Source organism: Polyodon spathula, chromosome 21 (assembly GCF_017654505.1).
Source record: "Polyodon spathula isolate WHYD16114869_AA chromosome 21, ASM1765450v1, whole genome shotgun sequence".
NCBI classification, from domain to species: Eukaryota; Metazoa; Chordata; class Actinopteri; order Acipenseriformes; family Polyodontidae; genus Polyodon; species Polyodon spathula.
Window position 1 is genome coordinate 2,692,271 of NC_054554.1, and position 27,850 is coordinate 2,720,120.

Sequence of the window (27,850 nt, forward strand, 5' to 3'; positions counted from 1 at the left end):
GATTTACTGTGAAGGAAGCGTGGTGGAGGGGGGGGGGGGGGGTTCGAGCTTCCCCTACCACAATAAACCGTGGGTTAGCTGCTGCAGTGTAGCATGGAAATATGGAATAAGGAAACGCCACGCCATGGAAGATACTGTGCTTTATTTAACTGATGTAAACACCGTCCCAAAGTAGATCCCCATTTGGGATTTTACATTTCAAATAAAAAGACACTGAAGAGAATCGCTTGCTTTTAAAACCGTGACACACAAAGGCACCCGGTTTAGGGATTTTTGTCTTGCTGTGCTGGATGCAAAGATGATTTCTGGTTCATTTTAATTCTTGTCACACCTAATAAAATACAAAATCATACTCTAGGGGAGATAAAATAGAGATTTTCTCCTGAGTTATTCCATATTATTTTGTTTTATTACATTATATTAAATGACGTTATACGGTACAGTTTGTGTTTGTGTGTGTGTGTGTGTATATATATCATTGCATGTATTTATTTGAATTCTTATTGCATTTATTTCCCTTTCATTTGTTAGGAACAGATGTAGTTAGCTGACTTCTGTAATAGTGATTTTTAGCTTATTTAAAGCATATGCAAGGAACTTCACTATCGACCAGGAACTTAACTTTATTTGAAAACTCAGTAAAAAAAAAAAAAGAAAGAATTGATCAGATGATACTGTTAATTAGATTAGCGGGGATGTCAAAAAACACAGTTTTAAAAGTATAAGAGGAAAAATATACTTGTTGATTACATGACTGAAGACTGCAAAATAAATAGTGAGTGAAGTCTTTTTTCAAGCGTGCCTGTATTACTGCTGGTGCCCTAGACTGAAGCACAGGTAAAAGTTTAGCAATCCACTGACCCACTTGTTCCCTGTGTGGAGAGCGAGTGACGTCATGCCACCTGGCACGCCAAGCACTTGAATGAAGTGCAAACCAGAGCGGGCTGACTCACTCACTCGGACCGATGCATGGCATCAAGTACATTTAACCCTTTCATGCACGACTATTTTAAGACTTGTTATAAGACTCTTGAGTTTCTCATCCTCATATGAGATTATTATGGGTTACCTGTCCTACATAATGACCTCATACAAGGATCCCAATACAAGGCCATTACAGTGAACTCCAAATTACATCATGAGCAAAGTCAGCCTATACTGGCTGAAAGATGTAAATTACATCATGGGTAAAGTCAGCCTATACTGGCTGAGAGATGTAAATTACATCATGGGTAAAGTCAGCCTATACTGGCTGAGAGATGTAAATTACATCATGGGTAAAGTCAGCCTATACTGGCCAAGAGATGTATTATCTGCTGGCCTCATAGGAGGTTACCTTGCATTTGAGTGACTCATATCTTTAACCCTGAAGCAAGTGGAAGTCCTTATTTGGGGTCTTTCTGAACATGAGGGTCAAACAGCCCCCTGCACTCTTTGGATTCGTTCCTTTGATCAGTCACTTCACTAAACTCCCACTCGTCACCCTGTCTTGCAGTGCTCTGTGCAAAAGCCATGGGCAGTACTGTGAAACCCTGATGTTGTTATTGTGTTCTTGGTGTTGTAGGGTTTGTTGTTCTAGGATATGTTTTGCTGTTGAAGCTGTTTGATTCCTTCACCTCATTAATGTAATAATCACCTCTTGGGAGCTTGTACCAGTGCAGAGGGCATGTACACGCAGCAGCCTGTCTAGATTCACTGTAACAGATTCCATGCGTTAATATCAGCTTTCAGTTTGTTTTTATTTAGATTGGATGACTTATGTTTGGAAGGGTTTGTCTATAGTCAAGGTCAGGAAATACTTTCTCATGCACTCTAGACCTGACTAGCTTTGCACTCCCACAGCCAAACTGATATATATATATATATATATATGCATCTCTTATATGGAGCCGCAGCTCAGCTTGGGTCTATGTAGTTGACTGGAATGGTGGCTTGTGTAAACATTGCCGTTGTTTTTGTGTAATGAATTGATAGGAGGCCTATGGTTGTGAAAATTAGGCACCCGACAGTCCATGGTAACATCTCTCTTATTTCAGCAGCATATTTGAACGGCTGTATTTAGATAAATTGAATAAGACTCCCATTGCATAGCGGTTTGATCCATTCCTAGTTTTACTGAGTTTAATTAGACACACCTGAGCTTATTACCTGTACAGTGTGACTAATCAAGCTCATAGTAAAAACTGGAATGGGTTTAACTGCTATGGAATATGAGTCTTCTTTGCATCTCTGCTATACCTCAAACAGCTATTTGTGGTCTAATTAAAGCAAAGCGTTTTAATATCCTTGCACCTGGAAGCCAGGCTGCTAAATGAAGCAGTAACCAACAACACAAAATAAAAGCTCTTTAGACTGAAAGAATCATGTCTTACTGTCTGTAGCCATAACAAATCTGAGATGTAACATGATACTGGCTGCATAACAGGTGTATAAGTACCCAATCAGTGACTCGATTTTAGTAGGGTATTGTGTTGTACTTACAGTAACGAAACAAGCATGCTGCTGCGGATTGAATTGCTCGACCTGCTCCGCAGCGGGCGTTGCACCACTGCGAGGAGAAAGCACGAACCCGCAAACAAGCAACAGAGAATCCGCTAAATCCTGCAGCCTCCCATCCCCCTTTCTCTGGTCCAGCACTGCCTGCCGCTGTTCACTGAGCTCAGCATTGAGACCTGCGAGTTGTGTTGTGTGCGGGTGCGATTTTGAGACGCAACCAACAATTACAGCGAGTGAAGGAGTGGTGGTGGTGATGTGACTGGTAGCTCCCACCGCCACCAACAGCATGGTTTTATTGGAAACCTGGCGATACGATCCCTCCGCATTCTCAGCCGGACTGTCCTCCTCCTTCTCCGGAGAAAGCGACACAGTGATGGGGGTGTGTATCTGAAACAGATCCAACGCGTGTGTGTGTGTGTGTGTGTTATTTTTAAACAGTTCCTGCCACATGAGCACTCCCGCAGCAAGCAATCACAGAGAGAGCAACGGACATGAAACACTCGCACAGGAAATAACGAGGGGAAATTATTAAAAGCTGTGGATATTTGTAACTCATCATCGTGTATCGCTTCCTGCTGACTTCATTCGCCACGAAGGATCTGGAATATCAGCTGATTTCTACCTAGCCGGCAGACATGTAAGACGGATTCCTTTTCCCTTGCTTTTGTTCTGCTAGTGCTGCGGGCTCTTGTGGTTTTGCCCGTGGCTGTCCTCTAGCTCAGTCTTGAGATATTTTTCTAACGGGATTACTGTAGTGAAGGCCTAGGGGTGGGTCCATATACTGTATAGCCATACATTTAAATCACAACTCTAGAGCTTCTACGCCACTGTATGTGTTATAATAATTAGGCACACAAACAGCCAGGTCATTGTGTTCAACGCAAAACCATCAGGCATACGAGGAATGGGGTGAAGACAGACAACTGATTGAAAGAGAAAGCGCCTCTTACACAAGGGGGCATTGTTTTCTATAGATTATTTGAAGATTTCATGAATGCAAACGTTGCTGACATAAACTATGCTATTATTATTTTTAAAGACATGCGTATTGATAGCTGTTCTCTTTAGTCTGTCGTTAGCGGTCGGGAGAGACAGTATTCTGTGATTGTTCTGTCTCTTTATAAAGTTCTGTGAGTGCATTGATAGGGTACGAGTAAGACAGTCGCACAAGAAATTAAACAAATTAAAGAAACGAATGAAGACATTTTAAAGAAATACATAGTCTTTGCATCTCCTGTTTATAAGTGCAGGTATGACAGGACTGCGCTGGAGTAGACTACACTCAAACGCAGACCTACGGTCTTTCTTGTTTTGTTTGTTTGTTTTTTTTTTGTTTTGTTTTTTTTGTTTTTTTTTTATGCGTACAAACATTTTCATCGTTTTTGTTATTATTATTATTAATCACAAGAATCTTCTTCCTCGCCTCGATCCAGTGCGGTGTGACACACGCGGTACTGTGCAATTGCAGTGATTCCATTAATAGTGTGCGGGCAGCATTGTCTAGGAAAGGATACATGCTGAAGTAAAGGGTTATCCATGAAAGAGCCTGCCTGGGGTTTTATATATAAATATATATATATATATATATATTAAAGTCAATAAATTTCACCTAGGTCTACAAAAAACATTTATGACATTTAGAGTGTTACAGGAACCGCGCTCCTTCTCGCTCTCTCTCTCTCTCTCTCTCTCTCTCTCTCTCTCGCTTTTTTTTTTATTGAGAATTAGACAGTATGAATTTGAGCAATTAAGGACAGCCACAAAATTGTTACATTGCAGGGCCTCACAATTAACTTCCGTTTAATGATGATGTATCAATGGATTTGACAAAATTACATCAAAATCAATGAAACGCGATTGAAGTGTCTTCACAGTTTTACATATAATTTGTATAATTCATATAATTAATCCTGTTACACAAAAACAAAAGATAAACAGAATGCAGTAATTAATGTTAGTATTAATTAAAATAATATTGGCAACTTTTTATGCCTGGTAATTTGTGTGTGTGTGTGTGTGTGTGTGTTATTTCAACAGGCAAGCGAGGTTCAGTATTGCACGGTACCTGTTTTTAAGATTTCATATTGTCTAGACATGTTAAAATACAACCACAAGCTGTTCTATTCCCTATAGAAACAATGCATAACTGATTGTAAAATATTTTTCAAAGAGCTGCAAGTATAGACTGCAGCAGGAATCTCAAATGATTTTCAAAGCAGCTGGGTAGCTTTTAAACCACCAAACATCTGTTTATGCTTTGCAGAAGTTGGCCTGTATTTTTAATTTTTTTTCCACTCTATTATCAAGTGGCCGATCTTTGATTCCTTGGGAGCGATGGCACAGGGAACTGACATGTAACCCTCTAACTCCCAAACATTTCAGAGCGCTGTCTTTTCCAGAGTTCTGGAATTCCAGGCTGTATTTTGATTCCGCCCACTTCCACCGCATGTGGCACCTTCGTTTACATCACTTACACATTCTCTCACCCCCAGCATTCTCTAGCTTGGAGACAGTGCTGTTCAGTGGTTAAGGAGAAGGACTGGGCTCGAATCTCCTCTGAGTTGCTCTGTAGTCTGTTCCAACGGGAGCCTTGGTCCCACTACACTCTGGCCCTGGCCTGCAGCCAGCCCTGGGTTTCAGGACTCCCCTTGTTTAGGTATAGTAATGACTCCATGTCGGGGATTTCACAGCAAGAAAAAGTCTCACCTGCGCCTGTAGATCTGTTGATGCAGCTTTAGAGGTGGAACTGTTTATTTACCACCTAGGTTTGATAGTGTGCATGTTTTACATCATTAAAATACATACCTCATTGTTGGTATTTCTGAAAGCCAGCCCTGCATGTGGGACAGGTGGGTTTCTGACCCAATCTGCCAACTAAGTGTACTGTGGGATTGAGTGACTTTGTGCCTGGAGCGGTACTGCACTTGAACTTGTTGATTCCCTGGGCTAGTCTGTTTAGTTTTGGGGAGGGGGGTGGTGTGCTCTAGTGCAGGTACAGTTTGTGAAGTAACCAAGCTTAGCCGATTGTGCAATGTCAAAACAAATCGCTGCTCAGCGTTTCAGTTAGTGTTTGTTTTTATCGCAGGTGTGAATTTCGTCAGCTGATAACTGTGTTGCTTTACCTGTCTTTGGTGAGCTCTCGATGCTGTAGCAAAAGCCCAGATCGTTTAACACATTGAAGCATGTTAAGAGCTGAGCTGGGTAACTAGTCTATCAAGTTCTCTGATTTGAGGTTTTACAGTTTTTTCTGGATTTAGAGACTCTTATCAACTTTACATCATCGTGATTTGGCGTAAACTAAGAGGTAATCTGGTTATTAGATCACAGAAAGGTCTCTCACAAGCAGGAGCTTGAATACTTAGCGGAGATGAAGCGTGACGTTTCCTCCAGACCAGTATCACAGCTGTTAGTCAGAGCTGTCTGTGGCATTATCAGGAACCCTTTCCCAGGGCAGACCTGTTGGTTTAGTACTGCAGGCTGGTGCTGTACACAGAAAGGGGGTGCATGTGTTTTTTCTTTTTTCCCCTTTAGTTCAGGGTTTGTTATTGATGTACAATGCTGTAGATTTCAAAATGTAATCAGCTGCTTCCTGGTGCCCAGTTATCATTTCCTGTTCTGAAGATCACATGGTATGACTGGAGCAAAGACCAAACAGTAACTTAGTAATTAGAAGGGTTCTGTTAAGATGAGATCCTCGCCGTGGCAACAAATTACTTCAGTTGAAGTCCCTATTAGTCAGTTAAACTGGCTTCAAATGAAAGCAGCTGAACAATCGCAGCAATTATTACATCTTCCAGTTCCAGTTCCAGTTCCTTCGAAGAAATGGGAATTGAAGAACAGGAAATGATCCCAACCCTGAGTAAGACAGCCCTGCTGTGCAGGAAGAGATCAGGTAGCAGGAAGCAAACATTGCAACAGTTTAATCTCTAGTCTTGATTTGTATTTAAAAAAAAACAACAACATACAGATCAGCAGAACAAGAAAAGAAAAGGGAAAGAGCCTGTGTTGCTTGTTCAGCACAGTCAGTATTTGTTCCTGAATATTTGTGACTGCGCCACTGTGATAGTGTGACTATCTGGATCACAGAACATGATACAGCATGATACAAAACCTGCACAACACTGACCACCTGTGTCCAAACACATGTGGATCTCATATCCCGGTTCAGAGAACAACGTGGGCTTGCTGTTGATGTCGGATTTCTCTCTTGTCTATGGTTCCATTCGGTTTAAATGTAATGGTTCCATTGGGATTGTGTGTTTTAGTCCCTTGGTGAAGGCAGACCTCATTAGACACAGGATCTCACTGTCCTGCATGAAGACGTGGTTCCTCAGTGCATGCCCTTCTTGCGTACTGTTTTCTTACTTGGCATGATAACAGTGCTGTCCCTATGGATACATAATCTGCTTCTAGCAACAACAGCTAAAAGGTCTTCCTTCTTCTTTCACATTTTGACAGGATGGAATAATGTTCTAAAACTACAACACTGGTGAACAATGAGGGCTATTTACATGCTTTCAGGGAATTTCAAATATTTTTTTCTTCCAACCTAACTCTTTTTTTTTTGTAGTCTGTATCCATTACTTTAAACACTGACATTAACTGAGGTAAAACTTTAAAGAAGTCAAGTCAGTGATGGTTTCAGCCAGTGCCTTCATTAATGATGTATTGCATTATAACACTGACGAAGGCAGAAGCTTCAAAGTTTTCGCCTGTTTCATTTTGTAGTGCTGAGGTCATTTTTAAAGTGCAAGTCTTTCCTAGAGCAATACGTAAATACAACTGAATGCTCGTGTGACCATGTAAATATAAAGACTCTTAGTTAAGTGACGCTCCAGACTGGCAAGTGTTTACCAGTGTAACAGCAACACCAGGATAACAAACACACTGCTAAGACTGAGCTGTGCTATTTTGAAACCTTCACATCATCACCACCGCATCCATATCTGCTTAGTGCTCTTTGCTCTGGAATATGCAAGCTCTGGTGATGGTCTGTGTGGAGCTGCTGAGCTGTGTGCTGCGCAGGGAGCGGGCTGCCTGGGGTCACGATGATGCTGCTTGTTCTCCCCGATGGCAAGCCGGGCTGCCGCACTGGGCATGCAGGTGCACATGACAGGGCGCTGGGGCCAGCAGCAAATGACAGGATACAAAGTATCACCCGGCCCCTTAGAGTCCCGTTATAGATACATGAGTTCAATGAAACAGTCCGGTCTTAACACTACTGAGATGCAAGTGTGGTCAAGTGATTTACATTGTAAAGACTGGCTCTGGACACCTTAACGCTGTGGAAACAATCCCCATTCATGTAACAGTGCTGTTTCAAGGAAGATTCGCAGGAATGGAAGCTATTTTAAAGCACCCACCGCACATCCTTGCTGCAGTAGAAACAGCCAATTACAGCTGTATACTCTATATTCTATCAACAGAAGCTGTCTTCAAAGGCACTTAGCAGAGCCATTAAAACTCCTAGATTTCAATAGGCTGTCAGAGAGGCTCAGTACTGTCTCTGCCTGCGTTGATATTGATAAGGAGAAAGGGCTGCATTTTGACACACTGTCTATTCTGGCTTCCCCAGAAGATAGAATGAGTCACTATCGCTTCCTCAGAACTGCTGGGCTGTATTCATAAAGCATTGTTAGGCCAGTTCATGCATTCCTCTCTTATCTCGTGAGTTTAGGAGCACGCTGTTGCTGTATGAAAGTGGTCCCTGGTCTCTTTCCAGAGGGGGTGTATTTTTGTGTTTTCTTCGGCTGGCCCCACTCTGTGGAATGCATTATCCATTGATCTTCTTTCATTTCCAGCCATGCCTTTTACATCATTTAACTGAACCCTGTTTGTGCTAGGGATGTAACAATTAATCCTTTAATCAGTAATTGATTGCTATGACTTTATTTTTTTTACCAGTCTCAGTTAAGTATTAATACCTGATAAATTCCCCTGACCATACTGAATTCCCTCAAATTAATGCCACACTTGAATAAACGCCATTGTCAATGTAATTGTTTTTCTGCCTCTGTTTTACTGGCACAAGTTTTAACTTTTAACACACACTGTTTTTGTATAGAACTACAGGCAAAGGGTACGACTGTGTGCTGTACTGAATGCCAACGTTTTAAAAACCCCCCTTTAAAAACAATGAGCGCAAATTGGGATGATTCAACACTGGACTCTCATTGGATTGGATTAGCTTTCTGTTTGAACTGGTCAGCTGAATAGAAATGCCAGCCACTCATATTCATGCAGGTACACAGTTCCCATAGTACTGTGTTTGCAAGCTCTACTGTAGAGTTTGTTTTTATAAAGATGGAATTAGAATGGAATCCCGGAACAGGTGTTGGTTTCCAGCATTGCGGATTGTGGCATTAGAGTAAGTCTGATTTTAAGCATGTTCTATGAAGCTGTGTGTGTCTCGCTGTTGTAATTTGCAAAGCGCCGTACATGCACCTGAGTGTATAATGGTGTGATGTGTGTGTAATACTGTATCGGAAGTCTTGTTGCACTTAGGGAAGTTAGGTCAGGTCCTGTTGTGTAGGGTGATCTATTTAACTTTGATTTTCCTAAGAGGACTAAAATGTTTTCCTTTCCACAAAGAAATCCTCGGAGCCTCACTAAAACCATGCATCGATACAGATTATTACAGACTAGACTGCGTGTTTAAACTGGGTGAGGTGAAAGGCATGAAACCCCTTTACAGAATCTGCCTTTCCCAGCATTATTAATCAGCAGTGAGTCGTAAACCCTTTTGAAAAGAGACAGAGGAACAGCTTCTGTTCCGCAGCAAACAAAAATTTGCAAGAGGAAAGTGACTTTTTATTGTATAAAACAATCACTTGTGGTCTTCCTGTCTTTGGGAACGGCACCCAGAAAGGAAGCCTGTGGTTTGGATGCAGAGAGAGAGAAGGAGAGATTCTTGCAGAGACCAAAACCCTTGTGATCCACACAGTTGTCAAACAGATGGCAAGTAAAAAAAAAATACCCAGTGATGTGTTTTTGAGGGGGAGGGAGGCAGTTTATGGAAACATGCTTGGTAGCGAAAGGCTATGCAGGATTGGCTAGCTCCTGCACTTTTTTCCATCTTGCAAAGAAATTGTGTTATTTACGACTGGCTCCAAAACTCCTGTGGTGCTGTCTCTCTGGGCACCTAAGGGAGCAGTAAGCAGCCCTGCATGTTGCTGCTATCTCTCTGGGTGTAAACAGCAGCTAAGGGAACAGTAAGCAGCCCTGCATGCTGCTGCTGTTGTTGATGTGGAACACTCTGGAATAGGGGAGACATGCAAAACACAGGCAGCACCTCCTACAGCTGGAATACACCTGCAGGATGCTCTTCTAATATTAATAATAATATCATCTTCTGTATAGCAGAATAATTCAAAGATAACCGTGGTGATTGGCACCTTGCACTGATAGAGTGCTGTGCTATTTGACAGCCGAAACAGTGGACCGGTTTATTAAATGATCTGGGAGCATAATTGGTATTCCGATCAGATCAGAGGGCAGGGGGTTCTTTTGAGAGGGAACGTTGCTACATGGGAAAAATAGCTCAACTACCCACTTTTGTTTTAGTCTTTGGTGCCATGAATATGCAGGCACACACACACACACACACTCAAGGGAAAATTGATGAAAACAGAAGGAATTTACAATTGTTGTCGATTTGAAAAAAAAAAAAACTCACACAGGCATTCATGAGGATTCCTAGAATTGAATCACACTTTCCCAAATAGAGGGAGGAAATTCTGACTGTGTCATAGAAGGGGCCTCCAGGCTCTTTCTGCACTGTGTCTGAAGCTTGTTTGTGAGAGAGGGACGTGGGAGAATGTGATAAATGTGAGCGAGAGAGAGAGAGAGAGACTGAGAGACTTCCCCTTTTAGGAGACTTTGGGGTGGGGGACACATGGCCCCTTTTCACAGGTTGGGCTTAAACCTGTGAACATTTCAGTGTTTGATAGGAGTGGCAGCTTCTTTGTTCTTTTCTGGTTGTGCCAATACGTTATGGTGCCACCTAGTGGGCAGTCAGTTGTTACTTCAATTGAAGGTGGCCTAATGGAATGCTTTCAAATTAATTTTCGCTTTATTAGTAGCATTACTCTTACTGGGATAAGAATGTATTAGTTCTTCACGTCCTGTTGTTCTGGATATACAAGTACAACACGCTAGGTAGCGTGCAGTATGACTGTCCGATTGCAGCCAGCTTATACGACAGCGCGGACGGTGATGAGGCGCCAGGAAACAATGCAACAGCAGCTTTTCATCTGTACTGTAGCATTGTCTATTGAAATATCTGCAGGTAGAAAATAAAACAAGCAGAGAACCGACAGACCCGGGGACCAGTGACAAAGTGCTGATTCAGAGGTGAGAGAATGGGTTTAAAACCTTGGTGAGAGCTCCTATAAGCTTGACTCACTGGCCAAAAATGTGTCACAACAATGCTTCACCAGAGTTTCTAATGGATTGAGTCACCTAATGTAACCCCCCCCCCCCCACCCTGAATGCAACAAACTGCAAAGAATTAGCATCCCTGTACTGGCTGCACAAAACAAGTGCAAATCAGGGGCTGCCATTCTGTCTCTTATTGTCTGCACCAGCAATGTAGAGAACAGCCCTCCGTGAATGACTAATGCACTGTAGCTGGAGACCTGTTTAACTGGACCTTGTCCTGCTTTCGCTTGAGATCAATACCCATTAACATCAGTTACAGGGGGGCCGCTAAAAGCCGTCTTTGTGGGCTGCTTTCTGTAGCAGACGGCAGTTCAGTCAATTGGATTGATCTGCATGTCTTTAAAGAAAGGGTCTGTTCTTAATTGCTTGCTTTGTAAAGTTAGAGGTTGTCAAGCAGGATCAGATGAATTGCATTTCAAAGCTCTTCTCCTTCTCAAAGTGGCCACACACACATCCTCGTAATAGTGTTTTCTAGATGAATAGTTTATCACAGTATACCCAATCCGAAAGGTCTGTGACGGGAGTCGGATAAAATGATAGAGAAGATGAAAAGGCTAAGCTGTGTTTCCGTGACTGGTGAATTGTGGACTAGTGAACTAGGGAGAGTAGCACTGTGCAGTACTTTGTATGGGTTGTAATGTGAGCTGTAAATGCAGAGGGTTTCTCTTGCTTCCCCCTGGCCTGTGTGGGAGAGGCAGGAACTGGGCTGGTGTCTGGCCTGCTAACAGAGGAAATGGAAGAGGAGGAGGAGGTGCAGGGGATTTGGACTGATTTCCAGGCTGCAATAACTACTCTCTTCAATGTGTGATCTGTGCCAATGTGACTGCAATGAAGGCAGGATTACAGCTCAGCCAACCTGGGATTTGAGAGCTAGCTATACTGAGAGACACTGGCGAGGCACCCCAGCAGCAGAGCGCCCACAGCAATGCAGTGCGGATACAGAGGTACGGGCTGGCTGCGTCACTTCTCTGTTTGGGTTAGGAGCTTTGAGGAAAGAGCAGAGGCCAATGAGGGGACTTTTGATGACTGGAAACTGGAAACATTTTCATTTCTTTCTTTTCTTTCTTTCTGATAATTAACTTCACCTCTCTTTACCTCTCAATTTTCCTGTAATTTGCCTGTAATGGTGCAAAGCAGAACTGCTGTAGGTAGTAGACCGTGTTTATGTTGCACAAAGTTCCAGCGGAAGTCGTTTGGTTGTGTGGTTTTACTTTGCATTGTTCTTGAAATGGGAGTGTTGTTGATGTTCTATGAGGAGTATTGCTTGTTCTAGTTCAGTTTTTTTTTTGCTGTTTGTTCCTGGCCTGTTTGTCAGAGTATCATGGTGCCCTGATGCCTGGCCAGTGATATGCAGTATTTATTGTAAACATGCTCTTGTTTCAAGGTTTAGGGGAACGCGCTGGCTGTTTTGGGAAAAGAAGCTTTAGAAACTGCACACAGCTATTACTCTGTACTGTTTAAGTAGAACTGTATGAAATAGTAACTCATGTATGGGACCATCTACTTTATCTCTCCCACCAAGGGATAGATAATAAGATCCAAATTGGAAGAAAAACAGCTTAGCTGTAACACCGGGTCTTATTTAAGGATGGCAGTGTGAGGGCTTATTCGTATTCATTCATTCGTATTCTTATTTATTAAATGTTGTGGATTTTGCACACTTTCTGCCTTTGCTTGTCTTTTGAATGAGGGGTCTCCCCCCAAACTGGACTTTAGTGTTTCCAGTATTTCCAGAGGAACCTGCATTCCAAACCGCCTCCCTTCCCCTCGCTGCCTGCAGGGGAGGACAAGTCACCCCCTGTCCGTGGACCACACACACCCCCCCCTCTCCCCCTTCCCCCTCCCAGGGGTCCAGGCAGTCAGTCGGGAAGCAATTTGAGAAGAAAATAGAGCAAAGGCCAGTGTGTGCCCTCAGCTCCCCTCTCCAGGAAAGGTGGCACCCTCCGATTGCCCTCACACCAGCCGGCAGAGTTGAATGGACTCTCCTGCTTTAATTCCAGTGCCTGGGTCGAGAGATTCAAAGAGAGAGATTTTCATTCTTAAGAATTTAAGCCTTTATTCTTTTTTCTTTTTTTTTTTTTTTTTAGCACAGGGCAAGATTTTGCATTCCGTTCTCTGTCTGTTAAGAGACTCTTAATAAGGAGTTTCACTTTTAATCAACGTCCTTAGCTTAGTTCTTCTTTATTCCACTGAGAAAATGGGTTCAGACTTTGCAACGCAGCACAAATACTGCCTTTTGGTACCCTGGTGCTCCTAAAGATGTACGAAGTGAGCTGGATTGAGCTTGCTGTTCTTTCTGGTTATTGTGAGACACCAAGTCCGTGTGGCACAGTGACATGAATAATGAATAGTCATGTGAATGGGCAGTGCAGTTTGTTACCGACACAGACTTTCTGTCCTGTTGTGACACTATGAATGTGTAAAAGGTTTTTATTATCTGCTGTCTAGCATTTTTCATTGATTATATTTTAATTCAGATTAGCCTACGCAATAGGGACCTCTTTCTGGGGCACTAACTGCTCTCCCCTTGCTTTGTTGGTTTCCTTGAGTCTCTTTTTAACTCCATCACGCCCCTCAGCATGTGAGCATGTGACTGCTGGGTTCTGCAGGACCGCACCTAACATATAGACAGAGATAGAGAGGAAAACACATGGATGAATATGCCTGAAGGTTTACATGGAGAGGAATGGTAGATTGTTCCATCTTAACTGTGGAGTAAATGACATCACAATCACGTTAGTAGATTTAAACAGAGAGAAATGAGTTACCATGGAATCAAAAGCCTTTAAGTATAAGTTTGTTTTCAAACACACTTTCCCTTGACAAAGGCATGTTAAACATACCGAAACATTGTGAAGTTGGCTCTTTTTTGAGCAAACGCTGTATATAGTATCTGCTTTGAATTTATTATCTTCGACAAAATACTAAAAATAAATAAGTAAAATGTCACTTATTTTTTATTTATAAATTTAGCACTGATGAATGTTTTAGTGTTCGTGAATAATCTGGACAAATTTTTGTGCGTTCAGCTGGCAAAGCATCTATCAGTACGTTCGTATGGCATAGGTATTCAGAATATGAAGTATTTGGAATGCTAGAATATTCTGAATGCTCAGGCGGAATTCTCTTATTCCTTTCATATTCCGCGTTTCCATGGTAAACAGAATCTTTTTATGCCATTAACGCATGCGTCCCTTGCTTCCCACTGCAAGAGTGCTGATTGTAGTGGAATAGTTTGTTGTTTATTTTGAAGAGCTGGCGGTGTGGACGTATATTTCTGTTTTTTGTTTTTTCAGATAAGGAATCTGATATTCTGAGATTGTCTAGATGCTTGTGGGTTTTAATTCAGTGCAGTGTGTTCACACAGACATGCACATTTATGTCTTTATTAATATAACAGGGAGACAGAGTGAAGATGAGTTGCACTGTTTAGCCAAGCACATCGTCAACAGAGCCTACAGTAAACACATGAATAATAACCATAGAAAATAAATAACGCAAATACTGTGTGTGTGTGTGTGTGTATAATTGTCATCACATGCATAGTTGCTTTTTCAAAGAGCATTTGATTGAATTTCTGTTATCGAGAGCTGTAATTAAATTTAGTTTTCTGTATATTCTTGTGTATTCTTTGTAAGAGCATTTTATACTGTGTCTGTACTGGGCACTGATACCTACTGGTGAGTGACTCTAAATTTTGAAAAATAAATAACTAGATCCGATGTGTGTAATGGTTAATAACATATTATAATGTGATGACATGCTGCTGTTTGTCTCGTCAGTCACCTGGTCAGGTTAGCTTTCTTCTTCAAACCCGATGTCTGCACTACACTGGTGAGAAAGTGCACCCCTTACATGATAAATACATGTTTGCTTTTTATTTTGTATTTTTGCTACTTGCTAGTTATATACACACTTAATACACACTTATCGTCAATTTTGTAATACAAGTAAAACATAGCGTGAATAAACACCTACAGCAAAAGCACAGATGTGGGAAAGGCTTGCAAAGAGGAAAATGTACAATATGTGCTTGTTTCTTCTTCTAGTTTTAAAATGTTGAACTCAGGGTTTTTTCCATTGTCTCCCCTCACATTGCGTGATGTGCACATGTTAATGCACACTGCTGCGCTGAAGGGCTGCACTATCACCTGCTACACAGGGTCGCTAAAGACAAAGGGCAATTACCCAGTATGTCATTCGTAAGGTTGACGTATGGAACAATTGATAGATTCGCCCACTTCTGTTCTGTTTTTATTTGCTTTATAGCACTGTGCTTTTAAAAACTTTACATCGATGACGAACTTGATCCACAGTTCTCTGAAATCCCTCATGATTTTTTCCTCCATCCTTTTAAACACTTTTGCACAGCTCTGTTTCTTGCTATCAAGCTGTTTTTACTTTAAATCCTTAATAAAATTGATGTCTCCTCATAGAACCAAAAGTAGTTGCGTTTTCTCACATGTGCCATGATGTTTACTGCTGTGAGTATTTGTTGTGGGTTATCCTTCATAGTTGGAATATGCTTTTTCCATGGCTTTACATTTTGCATACTAGTGGAATTTGCCACCTCCAATATTTCAGATATGCAAAGGTGGAATATTCCTCTTCATATTCCCAATATGCTGTTTACATGGCGGAATGTTTATTTGCATTATTCAGTATTCCGAATAATAGTGGAATATTACTGGCCACGTAAATGCAGTGAATGTTGCAATGCTGGGTTGCTCTACCCCTCCCCGAGTGAGCAGGCTTCCTCCTAGGAAGAGAAAGGGAGGCGCTGGGGCCGGCAGGAAAGGGAAAGGCTGGACCCCAGGCTCAGAGAATAGGTGGAAGGCGTGGTTCACCCCGGAGACTGGCCTTGCAGGAATCCCCAGAGCTCAGGGGAATATGCCCAGGATTGATGACCAGTGCAGTCTCAGTCAGTCCCTGACCCCACCACCCACCCCCCCCCCCCAACCACTGATGGGGGGGGGGGGGGGGGGGGGGGGGGGGGGGGGGGGGGGGGACCTGAAAATGAGCTTGTGTATGCAGGGTAAGCAGAGCGGACAGACCTGGTGCTAATGCAGTAACAGATCCCTGTCATTCTGGTCATGCTTTTAAAATCTGAGCTCAGACTGGAGTTGTGTTAAACTGTGCAGCACATGAACTGCACTCACTGTGAAGAATGTGTGCAGTCCTTCTAACTTCCATAGTTATTCATTAGCTACATACAAACTACACTTGTTTTTTATAAAGTATGTTATAATAGATTCATTGTAATCTGAAGTAGCCTTTTATTTACTGGGAACTCGCGACAAATAAGCGTTTGTCCTGTAGATTTTTTGGGGGGGCAGCGGAAACGTAAACAAGACAACGTCTTTCAAATCCAGATGTTCTGGTGATGACGTCTCTGAAATCCAAATGTTCTGGCGATGACGTGCAGGGGCTGAGTCACAGCGCTGATGTCACCGCACTCCGCAGGCTGCATCTGTGAATCCTGTTGTTGATGTTGGTGGCGGCCCAGAGGTTGACATCACTGTTTGTTTTGAGGCATCTTGTAAACTTTCATGTTAGGACCATCTCTGTAGATCTGTAGCTTTGTATCACAACTTTTCAGAGCGCCTAACTTAAATGAAGAAAAAAAAACAAGCATCTGTGTTTTTAGTGTTGGTTTCCTTATAAAAGTTTGTGCCATGGCGAAATCATCATCGCAGAGTGAAAGCAAGGCAAATCCCAGATGAAACTCCTTGTGTTGCACTGCTAGTAGTACTGTAAAAAGTTTGAACCAGCACAAGTAAGTACGGTTTTATTTAGTGTTATGTGTGTCCGCTGGGCCCAGGACCTCCCATTTACAGTACATAAGGAGCCCTGGCTGAAGAGCCACTGTAGGTTATTGAAGGAAAGGTGTGTCTGTTGTTTTGCTGTCGGCTCATCCCGGACCCTCTCTTGCACTTCTGGGAACTAATCGTTTGTTTCATTTCTGTTGCAAGGTGTATTGAATCACGTGCAACATGCCAACCCGGCAGCATGTTGAGACAGCATGGGTTTGGCTCCTTGGTACATGGGCTCCCTTCAAATGAGCAAACATGAGACATTCTGCTGATTGTGAACAAAGTTAATGAGCTGAAGAGCTGCATTAGTGTCTTTGTTTCATGCAAGTTGAGGTACTTCCACTCCCTCTCCCCTCGCCGTTCCCTTTCCTTGTTTAAACTGCTGCCACTTCACACCTCTGGAACTCTGTAAAGCACCTGGTCTTTAAACCCGAATGCTGATAGAACAGGGTTGACTGTGCTGAAGCAGACGGGAAGTCAAGGGGCAACGCAGAGACTAGAAGTTCTAATACCAGGATCAGCACAGCTAGAGCTGGCGTGTTGTCTTTTGGCTTTTGATTGCACTGGCTTTCATCCAGGGCAGCCTGCCTAACCATGCTGACAGCAGCGTGACACACACACACACACACACAGCAGCCCCTGAATGCAGGTTTGGAAAGAGTGATTCTCTGATGCAGTGAAAGCTTCACTACCAGCCTCTGACTATCTCCGAGATGCCTGGAATGTATGAGCAGGGAGTCAGCTTGGCTGATGGAGCAGGGCCGTAGTGTTGCTGGTTGTTGTGCTAAAGATAAGCCAGCCAGCTTTGGATGCATTATACAACCTTGACTAGCAACAGAAAATTACATATAGTTCATTGCTGCTGAATTATTTTTAGCTCTGGGTGGACTACAGAGGTACTCTTGTGTGGTAGGGAGAATGCTGTAGGTGGCTACCGGGTATTTCCTCGGTGGGAGAAACTGGAGTAATACTTGAATAAATCTATCTCCCGTGTGCTGCAGTTGGACGAGCTATTGAGCAACTTGACAGGGTACTTATGAAGGCAGTTGAAGCACCTGCTTTCCGGGTTAGACTCCAAAAGGATCTGTACATTTGAAACTTGGTGGTGTCTGTCCGGTTCTTTCTGGAAAATAAAAAGGTAGGTTTTGGAAATGTTTAAAAAAGCGTGCACTTTATCACCTAAGTTGAGATGGTGATTTGCTGAAGTCACTGGTTTTCAGTTAACACAAGCCTGGAATGATGCGCTCTGCTCCCATGGCCGCTGGTTGCTAACCTGTTGTAATTGTGGCAATCTCTGCTGTTTGAGAGCATGGCATTGTGGTGCAGGCAGTGCTGCTCACAGGGCAGGGTAGAATCCACATTCCAGGACTGAGCATTGATAATATATGAAAAAGGTGCCCCCTTACCTTTTTACTATGTCTGCAATCATCGAGTGGTTCTCAATTGTGTGTTTGTTAATGTGCTTTGACTTTGAGTTCAGAAGCTGCTCTTCAGATCGAGTTGTTGCCATAGGCCTGTTATGTAGGGTAGATCAGCCAAAGTGTATTTTATAGAAGCGCCAGAAAAAACAAAGAAAATGTATCTTGAAATAAATCATCCACAGTATCCATTGAGAGGTGAAACTGTAAGGACCATCTTGAGGGTGCCTGTACTTGTTTTAAAACCAGTAAAACAAAACTGATCTCCAGTGGGATATTTGCTGCATTTTCTATGAGGCTGTGTACGGTACCCAGTTATATAAATATTTACATTTGCTAGACGTGGGGAAGCATAACTTTACACAGCCTGTAATCCATACCATGCAGGCCACGTGTTTAACAGTATGCGTCGCTCTCCCATGCTGAAGCACACCGTCTTAATTTGTGTTGCTTGGTCTAAGTTCTTAAGCATTTAGTGTCACACTTGATTTGAAGTTCTGCGGACGACAATGAAAATAACAAAACAACGCAGCTATTTACCTGTCGCTATGTGGTCTTTAAATAAAGCAGTGCTCGCTGTTTACCTTCAAGCTTTGATGTGATGTGACATTAAAAAAAAACACACATTTTAAAAAAGAAATCCCCTGGGGTGTAGAATGAGCCTGTATCTGCAGCTCCATTGCTGCAGCAGGGAGAACGGGGTCTCTTGACGAAGGAGTTTGCAGTGTTGCTATTCTTCAAACACACACCTCTGCTTGACCCCCTGTGCACATCATCTAAAGCAAAGCCACACTGCTTACCTGAAACTTTTAAGATGGCACTGTCTTTTATACTATAATCTATATATAGCTTTCTCTATGGCTTAGCCTTCTGTCGGCTTCGTCTCAGATGAATCATACATGCTCTGTCTGCTGCCTGCAGCAGCTGGTGGTTAAATACCTCCATCAGCTCAGCAGTAGTTCTAGCTTTAGAAAGCAAAACAAACGTGTAAACTCTTTCCATTTGCCCCAGCTGTGTTTCATGTTATAACAACATTTTTCAGGAAGGATTTTTAGAGCTGAAATTTGCAACTCTGCTAAGGTAACATTCTAAAATGTGTGTCAAGCAGCACTCCGTGCTAGCACCATATCTCTGCTGCTCGCAGGCAGTTTAGTCAGCAGACTCTGCTGTGAAAGCCCTACCCTGCAGTAACCCTTCTGGAAGCCACGCTGCAGGGCTGGGAATGTACTGGAACCAGTGCGCCTGCAGTCCGAGTGGGAGAGTGAGAGGGAGTAGGACGATCACAATTATTGGGGAATCTGGAAGTTACTCCGTGGGAAAGGACAAGATAGACAGTATTTATAATTTTTTTTTTTTAAGTAATAAAAAAATAAAACACTGTTTAGAATCGACAGAAGTCTAGCAGCCAGGGTCAGAGTTCTCATCCGTGTTGGTACTGTGCTTGGCAAGGCTTGTAAATAATAGATTATCTTAGCTGTTTGCACCAAATCATCATTGGTGCCATTTCTTCAGAAAGGAAAAACACACCCAGGATAGTGTCGGAAAGGAGAGTCGGAGTTTGGAAAGCTGCAGTTCAAGCAAGCGTGCACACTTTTAATAAACAAAGAACAAAACACGTGCAAATAAACAGGGCACGAGGGCCAAAATAAAAAACACAATAATCAGGTCTATAGAGTCAAAACCTACACAGGCCAGGCTGGCAACGCCTTCACTGGCTTCTCTCTACACCACTCCCCAAACAAAGGATTTTCTCTCCTTACACACTTGGCCACACCCCATTTAGCACTCACTTACCTAATTGGAGAATGGCCACACCTGTGAGTGCTGGCAGGGACAGATTTAACCCCATCCCTGCCAACCTTACATGCCCACACCCACACTATTACTATTACTGTGTAAGTGTATGCTGCTTATATACCAGCTATTGGTTGTAATGGGTACTGTGTTATCATTATTTATTTCATAGCAGATGCCCTTACCCAGGGTGACTTACAGGTGTATACAAAAAATACATATCAAGAATTACAGTACAATTAAGAGCAAGATATAAAATACAATGACTTGAGTCCTAATGTATGTTTCACAAACAGCTATGGTTTTTCTTCTTCTTGAATCCCTTTCAAAGATGTTGTACGTTTTGGAAGGAAATGAAGTGTGAAGTGTGATTAATGAAGGGTGATTGTGCCAGCTGGCTTTCTCTCAGGGATCCCCTGTCGTCCTCAGAGGGGGCTCGCTCCTGCCAGCCACCTGGCTGCGTTCACTTTCCCCTGCTCTCCATCCAGGACAGTTTAAATGAACCCGCTGTAAACATTTCCAGATGCTGTCCGCGCTGGCTGTGTCACCCTTAACTCTGCACACGCCAGACCTAATAGACTGCTGGTGCTGCACATCTCGCTATCTTTGCCTGCCATGAAAAATACATTCTTTCTTTTTATGTACTGTAATATGAAGCGTGTGCTCTCTCTCTCTCTCTCTCTCGCTCGCTCTACCTGGATGGTACACGCAGGGAGAGTGACGAAGCTCGGAGCTTCCCAGAGAGAGGACTGGCAAGGTGGCAAACAGCCTGGCCCTCCAACGAAGCACCTCGGTGTGCGTCAGGCTGAGGAGAAATAGCTGGGTGATGGTGGCCCAGTGGAAATGCCCTTGCTGAGACCCTGTAGCCTATACCTGGTCCTCTGAAGCCTGGGGTCTGAGTGAATTCAGTTAGAATGGTCTTGCTCGCAGGTTCAGTTCACCATCACAACTAGCACTGAATGAATGCCCCTTTAAAAAAAAAAAAAAAAAAAAAAAAAAAAAGAACAAACCCACAAAACTAACAGTCAGTACTCCACCATTACTATAGTGGAATCCCTGAGAGCATTCTAATATTCAAAGCAATTTAATATATGATACAGTGAAGCTGAACCAACACTTCATATACATTTACGACTCATTTTGCAGTCACGCTGGAAATGCCTTGTTACCGTGGATAATATTTTAATGACAGGTTTGGTGATCTTGTAGGAGTAAGTTCCAGTGTTATTGAAGGAAAGTTCATTCTGTCTCATTTTCATTGCAGCTGTTTATTCACCAGGCATCGACACACACAGAGTTTACTGGCTGATTTAAGGAATGTAACCAATACAAGAGGTTCGCTGTGTCATTATTAATGCATAATAATCAATGAATAGTTCTTACTGTCATCATTTATTTCCTTTCCTTAACTAGACGCCTGTCTGTATTTTGTTTAAAACCATTTTCATTTTATTTAATTCAATAACGTTTGCATTAGAATGAAATCCTTCTTTACTTCGGTGTTCGTGCTGTAGTTTAGGACACAGAGATTGTGTTTAGGGAGAGGTCTCTCTGTGTCTGGTGTACAGGGGAGGATTGGGTCAAGCCATTGTTTAAATGTAGAAGCAGCACAGAGATGACTCTTGTAAGGCAGGAAGTTCACGAGTTGGGAGAGGGTTCCTTGCAGTCTGAGGGCCTCTCAGCGGGTGTCTGAGAGTTTCACTGCCTTTGGCTGAAGCTGGTAAAGTCCTTACATGGGAGTATTCTACCTGACAATGCCGTGCCACGCTTAATTAAAAGATACAAATTGAAAGCATTGCTAAATAGAAACGTTTTCAACTTAAATCAAGCTCTTGCACAGTTTCCCAGACCAGGGTGGTCTAAGATTTGCTTGTATTATTATTGTTGTTGCTGTTGCTGACCTCCTGGTCCTCTCTGTCCCCAGGGCATCCCTCCAGGGCAGTGTCCACCATGTCTCTGTCCATTCGGCCATCGCGCCGGATCACCTCGTCCTCCATCAATAGGAGCCAGTCGTTCGGTGGAGTGAACTCATCAGACAAGCACTACAGGTCAGGGGAGCGCCCGACCGGGGCAATTACTACAGCTATTATAATCACTGTTGCAGCACAAGTGTTTGCTGGCATTGCAGTTACAATTACAATGTCATTTTGTTCAATTAGTTACAATTATGCTGCAGTAATTACGATTAGAAGTACAATTACATAAACAACTCCAAAACATTAACATGTTTACTCTACCTCTTCCAAAAAAGCCAGCAAACACGGTACGTAACTTTAATTTGAAAATGCAAGAGTAATGATCGTATAAAAAAGTAAATGCGTAATTAAACTGCAATCAATCAATTATAAGGTATAATTACCATGGGTATTTGTTTTTGCCATTCCAGGTAGTTGTTACCCACCTGTGTGTTAAAATCAGACAGCATATATGGAAATCTGCAATCAAAGTGCTATGCAATGGGAGTCATTTTCCCATCTCTCTGCGGTGGCACTGTCAGGTTTATTCATTAAACACTCACAGGGGATTAGTGACCTAAGAGCTTCAGCACAGACCTGTAACGTAGCGGCACAGTGTTCTGTTCAGAAAGCGTTGTTCTGGGTGCTTGTGGGCTCACTTTGGCTGCCGTTGTCTCTTGTACGAGTTCTCTGCTGTAGACTCGCTGGCTGCCAGGCTAGGTTAATCCTGTTTGGTTTTGGGGGAAAAACAAACACAGGGATTAGACTCTGCTATCGGATCCCATCTCTCATGCTGTAGAGGAGACGGGCTCTGCATACTGACTCCCACTGAGACCCTCTACACTGCTGAGTGGCATGGGAACCAGCGTAGGGGGATAAAGGCTGGTCTGTCTGCTCCCACACACCCCGTCAGGATGGCACAGTGCATAGGACTCCATGTCTTTGAAACCTGGTTACAGCAATTAAAAAAAGAAAAGAAAGAAATTGTCCCTGTTCACAAAGCTTTTTAAGTCTGGAATGCATTCATGTTGGACGTTGTGTGTGAATAGCAACCATGTATTCATACAAAAGGGCTTTCCAGTGGTGAAAAAAATGCTGTAAATAACTTTAAATAAGGAATGTTTCTGTTTTGCAGTAAAGAGTAAAATGCCCAGATCAAGGACGTTCCCTCATTTATGTCGCAGGATTGGCAATATGTGTATGATATTAATGCCACATATTTGTGTTTTACAATATTACACAGGGAGGGGAGAGGGGGAGCGATTATATTATTTGTGCTGTGATTAAGTAATTCAATGAAATACTTCTAGAAGTTCAATCCTACTTCCCTGCACACCCCCTCAATGCGCTTGCTTGTCTCCACAAAGTGCTGTTTGTTTGACTGGACTGGAGAGCCCAGGCTGCTGGACAGAACCCTCGCTGGGGCTGCCATTGTGAGGGGCGAAGGATCTCGTGATTTCCAGGAATCTGCATCTCATGTAAAAATCAGAAACAAACAAACCTGACTGCTCGAGTTCCCGGCTCGCGCAGTCCACACAAACAAAAGCAGGATGCCAGAACGACGCTGTGACAGGGGACCGTCACGCCCTCAGCTCTTGCCGGCAGAGCCGAACGCTGCAGTTTAAGCACTGGTGCGCACTCTTATAAACAGAACAAACACAAAACAGGAACAAAATAAACTGGCACGAGGGCCAAATTAAAATGTTCAAACAAAAGAATAAATCACATGAAGGCTGGGCGTTAGCCTGTGAGTCGTCGTCCCCCCCCCCCCACACACGCACACGCACGCACTCACACTCACACTCACACTCACTCACACACACACACACACACACACACGCACACGCACATGCACATGCACACACTCACACTCACACACACACACACGCACACACATACTATTTCAAGCATCAAGGCTTCTGCCCAGCCACAGACATCAAGATAGTGGCACAGCCATTTCTGTCAATACTTCTAACATTGGGTCTATTAGGACTGGCGTGTGAAGATTTAATTGCGACACAGCCTTGGAGTTCAGTTCCCTGTAGTGTGTCTGATTGTAAGAGCTGAAAAGCACATTGCCCACAGATTGCTGTCTCCTGCTGACTTGAGCGAGCAGAAAAACCCTGTCCTCAATACACAGCATTTCTTATGGACCTGCTGACCGATTGACCGACACTTCATTAGGCCAGCCTGTAAGAGGTTTCTCTTGACCTCAGCACACCGTTTGGGACCTCAGTGTCACGCTTCACAGATCTGTAGGAGACTTTGAAATATCGAGGGTCACTGAATGCTGAGTGTGAGTCAACCTGGGTAACATATAGTGTCATTATGCACACACGCTTGTGCATGCATGACTGTCAATCAGTGGCGCTTATCCAATGCGTTTAACATTCTTTTAAAAAGGCATAAATAGAATGTAGAGTAAAATAAATGGCAGGGTTATAAAATGAACCTGAGCCGGCTAACAAAGTAAATACAAGTAGGAAGTTACTTCGGAGCGCTGTAATTGCTCCAGATTTTAAAGAGCTTGCTGTGGCTTATTGAAAACATGTTTTTGTGCTGGGAGGTTATCAGTCATCTGGCATCGTTAGCCCTGATGAAGCACCGTGGTACACAGAAATGTTTTAAAATGGGAAAGGCCACTGGGAGGGAGATTTCCTACAGTGATGATGGAGATGTAACCCTAACCAATGCTATTTCATTAGGAAGGGGTGTTTATGTACAATCTTTTGTTTCTGTGCATGCTCATTTGTTGTGGAATACTTACTGAACTGTTTCAGTCGAGTGCAGGAGAATACAGAAGGGTCTTTACAATTGATCGAGGACTGCTGGCTTGGATGTAAACTGTAACCTCTCCTTTTTATTATTATAAATGGGGACTAATTAGGCAGGTTACAAGTTCCAACATGATTCACATTAGATCTCTTCTTTAAAGGTGCAATAGATAGATCAGATCAGGGCCACCATCAGAGGACTAACCCTGTGTTTTTTGTTTGTTTGCGGTTGCTACTGTGCAGGAATCGGGCCGTGTTCAGCACCCCGACCAACTCCAGGAAGTCTCCCTCCAGGGCCAGCAGGATGTTCACTCTCTCCCACAAGTCCCTGCCACCCAAGGTGCCGCAGCCGGAGCGGCTGGACGAGGTCTACGAAGCGCTCAAGAGAGGCCTGCAGTAAGGGATCGCTTCCTGAATCCAAGACCACAGCCTAGCTGGCTCCTCAATGCAACACTACACACAGCTCGCTCCTCAATGCAACACTACACACAGCTCGCTCCTCAATGCAACACTACACACAGCTCGCTCCTCAATGCAACACTACACACAGCTCGCTCCTCAATGCAACACTACACACAGCTCCTCTGCAACACTACACACAGATGCAACACACTACACACAGATCGCTCCTCAATGCAACACTACACACAGATCAATGCAACACTACACACAGCTCGCTCCTCAATGCAACACTACACACAGCTCGCTCCTCAATGCAACACTACACACAGATCGCTCCTCAGTGCAACACTACACACAGATCGCTCCTCAGTGCAACACTACACACAGATCGCTCCTCAAACACTACACACAGCTCGCTCCTCAATGCAACACTACACACAGCTCGCTCCTCAATGCAACACTACACACAGCTCGCTCCTCAATGCAACACTACACACAGCTCACACAGCTCGCTCCTCAATGCAACACTACACACAGCTCTCTCCTCAATGCAACACTACACACAGCTCGCTCCTCAATGCAACACTACACACAGCAATGCAACACTACACACAGCTCGCTCCTCAATGCAACACTACACACAGCTCTCTCCTCAATGCAACACTACACACAGCTCGCTCCTCAATGCAACACTACACACAGATCGCTCCTCAGTGCAACACTACACACAGCTAGCTCCTCAATGCAACACTACACACAGATCGCTCCTCAATGCAACACTACACACAGCTATCTAGGCAATGGGCCTCCCTGGGGCGGCATGTTTGGTTTGAAAAAGTTGAATCTGGAAGTTCTGAAATGTGTTAATATTTACTAAAATATTAGTCTGTGAGGTCAGTAGTGAGTATGGCACATGTCAGCCCAGACGATGCTGTACTGGGGCTTAAATTCAAAGCAATGGGTTTTGAAAGCTGCTTTGCTGACCACTCTTTCTGTGCTCTGCCGTTGCCATGTTATAAAATAAAGTGCTGAGAGCTCCTCCCTCACTTCCCTTCTCCTCACTTTGGGCGTCTTTTTAAACAATTACTGATGGGTTATGCACTTTCTCTGTGCACTAACCCACGAGTCTCCTTTTTAAAGATTAGAAGGATATCGCTGTGGTTGACACTCCTTTTAGGGTTTTAAAAAGTACATTAAAAAGTCATTGCATATATTAGAGGTGCTTTTATTCAACTATGTGGAAAATATCCACAAATGCAGATTGCTTCAAGTATTCCAAGTTGCTCAGTTTCACCCAATGCCTTTGCTTGTGCATGTGTGTTGCGGAGGACAGTGGTAATTGGCAGTGGTGCAGTACATGCATGGCCAAATGCAAACTTGCTGGTTGGTTGCAATGTTGCTACAGTAACAGCATGGCCCTTGCATGCAGCGTTGCTATGGGAACGGTCTCAAAATCTTGTGTGGCACTTGCCAGGAATTCAGACTGGTGTTGGAGAGAAAGAGATGTCATTGTGTTTCCTCCCGCAGAGCGTACCTGCAGGTCCATCAGCTTGAGCTGGACAATCTGACCCGACAGATGAGAGAGTCCAAGAGGAACTCCAGACTGGTGAGTGACACCTGAGCTAAAGGTTAAAGGTTAGAGGTACTGGTCCTTCAAAAATCTTTTAAATACTCTCTTGCTATAATTCACAGTGGTTTGAAGTTATGTTGCAATATTGCATTTGGGCATTTTGTTTCTCTTCAATTAAAAGTATGGAAATTTGCAATACTTACTGTATGGTTATAACATGTAGTTAAATGTGGCCAGAAATTGGTGATAAAATTACTGTATTCAAATAAGAAGCATTCTTGAACAAAACATTGTCTACTGGAGTTTTAAAACTATGTTGAATGTGTCCCGGTTCTGCGCTTTGGAAATCTGGTCAACCTATCAAAGACTGCCAGGAATGCCTTTGAATCATAAAACGCTGACGAAGCATTTATGAGTCCTCTAGCAAGCTCAATGCAAGCTAAGATACATTTATGGAGACAAAGATTAAATCGGCACATAAAAAAAGATACAAGCATGAAAAATGTGTGGTTGAAGAACAGAGGGGGTGATAATTAACCTAATCATTTCATTTGTGATTTCAATGTCGTAACCCTGTGCTCTTTGCCATTGTAGGGCTTCCTGTATGAATTGGACAAGGTGAGTACACGTTTTTCCTTCTTTGATGTTACAGCATTATTATTTTTTGTGTTGAGTAGCCTTGTATTTAAGTGCTGTTTGTTTAGTCTGTGTTGAATGTCTCTCTTTATTTAGTATGAATCGATCTGTTTTTTCATTTTACCGCCCATGTGTTGGGGTTCAGTCAGTGGTCTTGAGTGAGTTTCTTAAACTCTTCTCATTGCTAGTGTTGCAGCTGAGCCTTTCTTTATTTCAACAGCAAGTGAAAGCCATTGAGAGGTTCATGCGACGGCTGGAGTTTCACCTGAGCAAGGTAAGGAAACCGTCGCGATTCCTGTGACTTTCATTTGCAAGGTGCAAACTGGTAAGCACTGCACAAGCTAAGCAACCCGCAGAATCAAGGCACAGTGTGATTAAAAGATCAAGATCCCTGATTTAAAATAACTAAATAAATCAATTAGTATTTCATTTCCATCCCATTGGGATCCATTTTAGGTCAGCTGGCTCCCACTGTTGTGGTCTGATCACCTCCTCGGTGTGTTTACGTTGGTGAAGGTCACTGCAAGGTCAGAGACTCACTGAGCGCCGTTCC

The 27,850-nt window shown here is 43.1% G+C and overlaps 1 protein-coding gene across 4 annotated transcripts in view; it reads left to right on the top strand.

Moving 5' to 3' along the window:
• Nucleotides 1–2,481: 2,481 nt before the first annotated feature.
• Nucleotides 2,482–27,850, top strand: part of ripor1 (RHO family interacting cell polarization regulator 1) — a 50,262-nt gene continuing 24,893 nt past the window's right edge. For 2 of the 4 annotated variants that reach the window (XM_041222171.1, XM_041222172.1), the window contains exons 1-6: nt 11,711–11,879; nt 21,885–22,008; nt 24,933–25,085; nt 26,619–26,697; nt 27,256–27,279; nt 27,518–27,571. In XM_041222171.1, the coding sequence (XP_041078105.1) occupies nt 11,861–11,879; nt 21,885–22,008; nt 24,933–25,085; nt 26,619–26,697; nt 27,256–27,279; nt 27,518–27,571 (453 nt within the window). In that variant the 5' untranslated portion in view covers nt 11,711–11,860. Of the gene's footprint in view, nt 3,134–11,710; nt 11,880–17,804; nt 17,887–21,884; nt 22,009–24,932; nt 25,086–26,618; nt 26,698–27,255; nt 27,280–27,517; nt 27,572–27,850 lie in introns of those variants that run through there. The other 2 variants (XM_041222173.1, XM_041222174.1) reach the window with 2 other exon arrangements.